This window comes from Vitis vinifera, chromosome 12 (assembly GCF_030704535.1).
Source record: "Vitis vinifera cultivar Pinot Noir 40024 chromosome 12, ASM3070453v1".
NCBI classification, from domain to species: domain Eukaryota; kingdom Viridiplantae; phylum Streptophyta; class Magnoliopsida; order Vitales; family Vitaceae; genus Vitis; species Vitis vinifera.
In genome coordinates this window covers 1,631,462-1,639,232 of record NC_081816.1, presented here as the reverse complement: position 1 = coordinate 1,639,232, position 7,771 = coordinate 1,631,462, and the positions used below count along the sequence as shown (strand labels likewise).

Here is a 7,771-nt window from a genome sequence, read left to right as displayed (position 1 = left end):
GAAGTTCAAATATCTTTTGAGTTGGTTTTCAAAGACATTGGTTATGTAAAAATCTTGTTTATTTGAGTTGGAGGTGTTTGGTTCTCGAAAAACTCAAGTATCTTTTCAAGTGGGCCTCAAGAAGAGCCCAAGATCATGTTTGAAAGTATTTTCAAAGGGGTTCTGTATAAAGATGGTGAGAAGCTTAATTTTCAAAAATATTTGACAAGTAGTGTAGGAGAGGATCAGAGATTTTGAGCTAGGTAAAACATTGTACTCAACATTCGCTTCATAATAGATTTTCTAGTTGTGATTGGCCCATGGCTTTTTAACTCTTCGGAGATTTTCCATATAAAATATCATGTCATTATCTTTTCTCCCTTTTACTTGTCATACAAAGATCTTTTTCTTTGCTATACAATATATAGTAAAAACCTAAGAAAATGTGAAGAATTACTTACTAAATCCATCTCAAACCAACCCTTACTATAAGTTGAAAGGTAGGGCAACCAAGGCCCCAGAGAGCAAGGGCAATTGCACATTTACAACAACATGCTGCTTTAAAAAGGGAAGAAATCTCTGACACATTTCATTGTTCAGATACCCAAGTATTGACTGTCTTGTTTAGTGGGACACAAAAGAAAATGGATTTGGAGGATGCCCCAGATCCAATGGACCAATATGAATCTATTCATGCTTCTTTCCCTTGAGGCTTCCCTTGGGTATTTTGCTGAGGAAACCAGAATCCAGCTTCCGGTAGTTGTGCTGAAGCTGTCCCAGGACCTGGTATACAAACCCATCAACTTGATCTTCATATCTCTCATACAGAACTGGCAGTGTGTGGGCAGCAATGAAACCTAAACCAATTAAAAATGCAAAAACAAAACAAAAATTATCAATTCCAGCATACACATACTAATTCTTCATTTGGTACTAAAGAAAAATTTTCTCCAAATAATGAGATGGGAAAAGTTTTCAAGTCACATTTTGGCAACCAAAACATGTAAAAAATAAAATAAACTCTACACACGGTCAATCACACGGTCCACTGTGCTTCATTTGTGATTGACACCTTGTTGATAATGATGCTAAGCCTCCTTCAAATGCAAGGGATGTGGCTTTGTCTCTATCACTTTTCGGATACAAGTACTAAGTATCAATGAAACAGGGTGAAATCCAAGCCTCCTTCATCCCGCGCAAGCAAACATATTTCTAATTCATTTTTGGACAAGATGGCATAGTGTCTGAATGAAGAATGTAAGAAGCTTTTCAATCTTAAGAGTAAACTCTGGATTTTCAACATGATTTTGGAAAACAACTCCTTAATTTCCTTTTTTCAGTAGGTAAAGATTTTCTGAGTGGTCCAAATTTTTATGTCAACTGTTCTACCAAATTATACAACCAAATATGCCAAATTCTTCCCCGTGTTTCTGAGGAAAGACTTGACAAACTTCCATTCAAGTTTGTCTAAGTTGATTCGATACGCAAAACAAACCCAGAGCATTTGGAACTTTCTCCTGGGTTTCTGTTTAAATGTTCATTCAACTAAATAAAAGGTTGCAAGTAGACCTTATGTCTTACTATGAAGTCAACATGGAATTAAGATTTCTCACCAACATACAGAACAGTCAGAAAGTTGCACCAGCTCCCTATCACAGCAGCTGCCCACAAGCTTACTACAACCTGAAGAATCGTTCAAGAGCTCAATTAGTTATTTAAGTCATTTCTGATAACCAAATAACCAGAAAAAATGAATGAAAAAAATCATAAGCTGCTCTCATCATTCATAAACTCTTCTATGCCAGCTTCACGAGTGTGTTGCATGCTGATCCAAGCTATCCAAGTTGAGATATTATTCGTGCAAATTTCAGCTGATTCATATAGTTAGAAGTTTTTTAAAAAATATTTCACAGTAGAACTTGTGAGACAAACTTATCATAATTTTTAGCATTTTGCAAATTTTGTTAGAATGAGACTGTTAGCCAGCGTCATCGGTTTGTGCTTGGGCCAATTACTCAAAATCACTGACCATCTTGGAATAAGAAACAGAACTGTCAATACTATGCTATAAGGTGCAAGAGGCACTCAAAAAATGTACACCCTAGAATATCATTTCTGTATTTCATTAGGTGCCTAAATAAAATTTATCAAAGAGAGAGAGAGAGAAGAAAGAAGAATGACTAATTGTTAGAAAAGCACAGTACATGAAGAGTGAAATAGAAAAATAAAAAATAAAAAAAATAATAAACAATAAATGCATTCATGAGAAAAAGAAAAAAAAAATGACAGAATGTCGTCTATGATGTTTCAACAATGTGCAACAAGCAATTCAAACACCTGTGCACAGAATTCAGATTAGCTTCAAGTTCAAGTCGCCAGGACAAGATGAAGACAAAAAATGATGAAGGCTTTCAGCAGTGAGAATGGACATGATTGCCAAGGAAACAACCATGGAAATGGCTATGGTCAAGGTTAAATGGTGAAAAATCATTCTTCTGGCACCAACTAAGTCAGTCATATTAAAGCATTTTACTTGATTACAGAGCTATAAAGTAGGATAAATAATGGAAGAGAATGACTTTCAGCAGTAAGAATTTACACTCACAGGGAATATTTCAATAATTTGTAGTAGAATAGTTTAGAGGTCAGCAGAGAGGATACCACAGATCATGTACTGTCCAAGTGTACAATATGAAGGAAAGGATATGATAAACGATTTATTGGTTAAAACATACCAAAAGAAATTGCTTCAGATTTCCTCCACAAGCAACATCTTGAAGAAAACCCAAGGCTTGGTTAATCTGAACACCAACTGCGACACCAATATTTTGAAATAACTCGTCAGGCAAAACGATACGAGGGACTTCAGATGACGACCTGCCAACATAGAGAAATTATCACTATAATAATGTTTCTGCACTATTTGCATGCAACAAGCAAAACAAGGAGCACAAAAATGCATGAGCTGAAATTACCTGCTGAATACGCCCGATGCATTTGACCAAACAAACTGTGCAATCATACCAAGAACCACAGCGAAGCATAGAAGAGTTAGAAAATGGTAGTTAAGCCATTCAAAGAGCACCCAGATAAGTGTAGCACCAGTTATGAAGCTCGCGGAGATTTTCTTGTTCCTCCATAACATCAAGTCAGCAGCTAAATTATCCGGGGAAAAGGAAAATTTTAGCAAGCGCAGAACTGATAGGATATAATAACACAAACAGAATGATCTTACATTTTCCAGCCCCCAGAAGATTGTAAACTGGCTTCTCCCGTCCAAAGAGCCGTTTGAACTGAGAAGTGACTGAGTTTGATTTCTCTTCCTCAAAGAATGACACAGATTTCTTCTTTTGAGCATTGTCACTAATTGTTTCCATTATATTGTTCAAAAGCTTCTCTGCTGTTATTCCCTCAGGCATTTTTCCTATGCTTTAATTATCACTACTGCAAAAGAATTCACAGAAAGTTTCTCAAATTCACATCTATATAAAAATATTCCTGAAATTTCTGATGCAAGTGAGCACATTGTGAAAATTTTAGATGACAATAAATGTGGTGCCAAACAACACGATAAAATTTTGTATATGTACTTGCTAAAAGACAAGGACCTAGGAGATTAAGTCATTCATTTATGCTCAAGTGAAAAAGAAAAAAGGGCAAATCCTTAACCAGGAACAATCTTACTTCATGACACAATTATATTATAGGGGTTACTGAAATCACAGTCTAACACACATTTTATTAATAAATTTGAGCATAAACAAAACCTAGAAGAAATGTATAGACAGAAAGTATACCTCTTCAATAAATTAGACATAAAGAACTAAGTCTTAGAAATTAATAGCTCCCATAGCCTCTACTGTGCTATCAATATAATTCCATGTGGGACAATTAGAATCGGATTTAACTCATTTCCTTGAGGCCATGGAAAATTGTTTGACAACATGTTTAATTAAACATATACCAACCAACATGGATGGATTAATCAAGTCCCATCACAAAAAATACCATCCTGTTTAAGCTTTTAATCACGGGCATCAAATTACTTCTCAAGTCTAATTCAAGATATTAAGTTCAAAATATTAGGACGAAGCTTCCTTCCTGTTTTAGTCTTTTGCAGTATCACACTTCTCAACAGAAATACCTTGATAGCTAATGGTCAACAATATAAATAAAAACTCTGTCCTGGATATTATTATGGACATAACATTTTAAATCTTGAGTGAAACCTCAAATTATTCTTAGCACCTTAAATTTGTGAAACCGGAAGATCAAGATCCCACTTTCCCATTGAGGATGGCTTGAAATGTACTATGAGCAACAGCCTATGCATGAAAAAAGGTGTTGCCTTCATGTTTTGACAGCATTTGCTGCACAAATTTCCAAGCCATCAAGAAGAAGGAAATTTGTTGTTAACATGAAATCCTCTCAAATGTTTTGCCCCTTATTCCATGGTTTTTGACAAATATTAGACTTCTACTCTCTTGACTCCACTGACCCGGACCTCCAATGCATCACATTAGGCTTAGAGGAAACGAGAATTGTCCAACATATATTTCTCCATTTGTTCATGTCTCCAAACCTCAATCCAACATGAAGTACTAGTAGTTTAGGCATCAGTACACACAACAGCCACTAAAGAGAAAAAGAGCTAAACCAAGAAGGCAGAACAAAAGTATGCACCACGGTTCTCCTAGGATAAAGACAGCTTCAACAAAAGAACATACTCAATAGCAAATGACACAATTGTTATATATTGGCACACAAAAATTTTCAATAATTATCATCCGCACGACCATACGGGGAGGGGGGGAATATAAGGGTCTGCTTGGGAATGTTTTCAAAAACAGTTCCTACAAAACAGTATTTTAAAACAGTCCTAAGTTGTTTTCAGGAACAAAATTCTGTTTGGGAACTCAAATATGAAAAACAAAGTTCTTGGCTCCCATAAAGTACTACACACTTATGTACAATGCAGAAGTTTTTAAAATATTTTCCATATTTTCAATTGTTGCTCAGAACACCATACAAAAACAATTAAAAATGCCTAAAATTTATTCCAAAAAACAATTTGTTTTCAGAAATTTTCTAAAGGTATTTTCTAAGTTAGAAAACAAGTTTAAATGTATTATTCTAACAATCAAGAAGGTAGAAAAGAATTCAATATCTCTAAGCCTAAGTAAATAATGCAAGAACAGAAATTCTTATCGATTGCTCCAACCTAGGTTTTTTCAATTATACCCAACCAACTAAACACAACCTCCATTTGGTTGCTATGAAAATAGAAGAAACTAGAAGAAAACAAAAAGAAAAGAAAACTTCAACTCTTGTGTTTTCTGCTGTTCAATGTTTAAAAATTAAAATAAAAAACTTGATTCAACTAAGTCAATCTTTTTATAAGGCAATGATGGGAGTTTCTCAAAATTTTGCACTAAAAGCCTTAAGGCATGTTTGGTTTCTAGAAAGCTTGAAAAAAAGAAAATAGATAGGAAAAATTAAAAATAAAATAAAATAATGAAATTTGTAAAATTTTTCTCTTGTTTGATTGTCCATTGAACATTTGAAAGAAAGAAAATTAAATTCTTGAGGTAAGCACTTTTCTCAAACTTTCTTCACCTTTTCTTAAGGGAAATCTTTCAACAATTTCTCCCCTCTTTTCCTTAGTTTTTTTTTTTTTTTTTTCTCTTTATCTTTTATCATCATGTCTAAAACATTAAAGAAGAAACAATTTTTGTCCTTACATTTTTTTTCCTTTTCCTTTTGGGAACCATAGTCTTCAAAAATTCTTTTTGACAGATGCAGCAGTCAAAGTTTGCTTTTTGGTTAAAAAAAAAAAAAAAAAAAACAAACTCTTTTAAGCTTTCAATCAAAAGCTGAATACGACCAACAAGGAATAGAAAATGAAATCGAAAAAAAAAATAATAGCAATAACAACCATTAAAAAAATTAAAGACAAACAAAACCAGCACAAAATCACAGATAAAGAAAGTAAACTAACCCTGATGCCATACAGATTGGAAACACTCAGACAGTACAAGAAATTATTCTTCAAACTCAATCGAAACCATGAACATCCCAACACCAAAAAATGCCAAAGATCTTCAAAAGAAACAACTACTCAGAAACTGAAAGACTTACCAATTTGCCAAAACCAACAACCATAAGACCAAAAACACCAAAAATAAATAAATAAATAAAACCCATCAATCTTACCATGTTTATGGACAAACTACTTGGAGACAACACCAAAAAATAAAATAATTTTTTTAAAAAAAAAAGGTAAGAAAAATTTATAAAATGGACTGGAAAATGTGTGTGGGAGGGCCCAAACCAGAGGCAATAAATTCATACACGAAAATAGTACGGGCAATCCAACTTCACCCTGAATTGAAAATCCAACCCTTCAACTCCACCAGAAAAGCGCACACACAACCCAGAAACCAAATCTCACTAATTTCCCAGAACAAAAAGCATCAAAACCAAACAGACCAAAACAGAGCCTACCCATGATCAACCCCACAATTTTGATGCGCAAACCACTAGTACAAATCACCAAAAATGAAGCAAAACTGCATAAGTTTGCAGAGAAAAAAAATGAGAATGTGAGAGCACAAACCAGCGACCGTTGACGAGAATTAAGAGAAGAACAGGAAGAGAAGACTGAGAGAGGAAAAGAGAGATGGGTTTTGATCGTTCAACAAATGACCATCGGACACAACGAGGGAACAATACCTCTGAACAGCCCAAAATTGCGTACGCAGACTCAACTCAAGAACGGTGGATGCATACCGGCTCACCTGCGCAGACGGTCTCCTTTCAAATTTTTATATTTGTTAATTTGCCTTTCAAACGTCTCTCTGCCGCCATTGGACTTGGGTGGACCGCCAAACCTTGGACCAAGGAAATGAAATCCGCTGACAATTAATACTAATTTCTTCGAATTAGATTTTAAATATTTTAAAATTATTTTTTTCATATTTTTCCTTAATATAATAATTAACACCCCGTAATGCCAATAAATAAAAAATAATATAATTTTTGTATGATATAATCAAGGTGGGAATTACGTAAATGTGCATTATTTATAAAATATAATTAAAAATAAAACTCGTAAGTCATTTTTACGAGACACATTTTGAAAAAAAATAACAAGCATCGGAAGTGTCCATCTCATATTATCCGAAAATGTATTTATATTTTTTCATCCATATTTTATAAATAATGTATATTAACGTAATTTCCATTTTTTCCCTTAATTTTTTAATATAAAAGTAACCATTTTATTATTTATTAAAAAAATATTTAACTCATTTTTATATTATTATTATTTTTTTTTTTTAAATGTCAATATTTGATAGCCGGTAGCCAAGCCAACTATCATTCAGAAAACATGTACATTTCATGTGAAGAATCTTCCTTTAGAGGGAAAACTATCGTCACCGTCCACGTACCCATCTGTGAGGCACCAACCAATCAAACTTAGCAAACCATTTCAAAAAAAATTAAATATCATACCCTAGAAAGGGACATATATTAAATATGAACGACCAACCGTTATATAGGAGTGCAAAAAAGATGATAAGATTCAAGACTTCCACTCTTTGTTTTATTATTTTTTTTCAAATGGAAATGATGGCGTATTAGGAACTATAATTAAAATTAATTTTTTATTTTTTTTTAATAAATGGTTTTGGTGTGAGTGTGATCAAATTATGAATTAATTTTTTAATTATAAATTTTTTAATCTTTTAATAGATTACAAGAAATATTAGATTGAGATATTTTTAGAGGT

General features: G+C 33.4%; 1 protein-coding gene across 4 annotated transcripts; it reads right to left on the bottom strand.

Moving 5' to 3' along the window:
• Nucleotides 1–423: 423 nt before the first annotated feature.
• Nucleotides 424–6,874, bottom strand: LOC100267805 (reticulon-like protein B8). 4 transcript variants are annotated; one of them, XM_002282983.4, is made up of 6 exons: nt 6,712–6,874; nt 3,215–3,423; nt 2,955–3,135; nt 2,715–2,856; nt 1,593–1,662; nt 424–836 (listed from the first exon to the last, which is right to left on the bottom strand). In XM_002282983.4, exons 2-6 carry the CDS (start codon nt 3,396–3,398, stop codon nt 667–669), a joined length of 747 nt encoding a protein of 248 aa, XP_002283019.1. In that variant the 5' UTR covers nt 3,399–3,423; nt 6,712–6,874; the 3' UTR covers nt 424–666. The 4 variants fall into 4 exon arrangements, with proteins under 4 accessions (XP_002283019.1, XP_002283015.1, XP_002283026.1 ...); XM_002282979.3 differs by having other exon boundaries at nt 6,596–6,776; XM_002282990.3 differs by lacking the exon at nt 6,712–6,874 and adding an exon at nt 6,484–6,705.
• Between the last annotated feature and the right edge of the window lie 897 nt (nt 6,875–7,771).

What these genes read in the sequence shown, in the direction of transcription:
- LOC100267805 (XM_002282983.4), bottom strand. Translation starts at nt 3,398, where the DNA reads ATGCCTGAGGGAATAACAGCAGAGAAGCTTTTGAACAATATAATGGAA. An exon ending in TCTTCTGGGGGCTGGAAAAT is followed by an intron (nt 3,136 to 3,214) that starts GTAAGATCATTC and finishes CGGATAATTTAG; the next exon opens with CTGCTGACTTGATGTTATGG. An exon ending in ATCTGAAGCAATTTCTTTTG is followed by an intron (nt 1,663 to 2,714) that starts GTATGTTTTAAC and finishes ACGATTCTTCAG; the next exon opens with GTTGTAGTAAGCTTGTGGGC.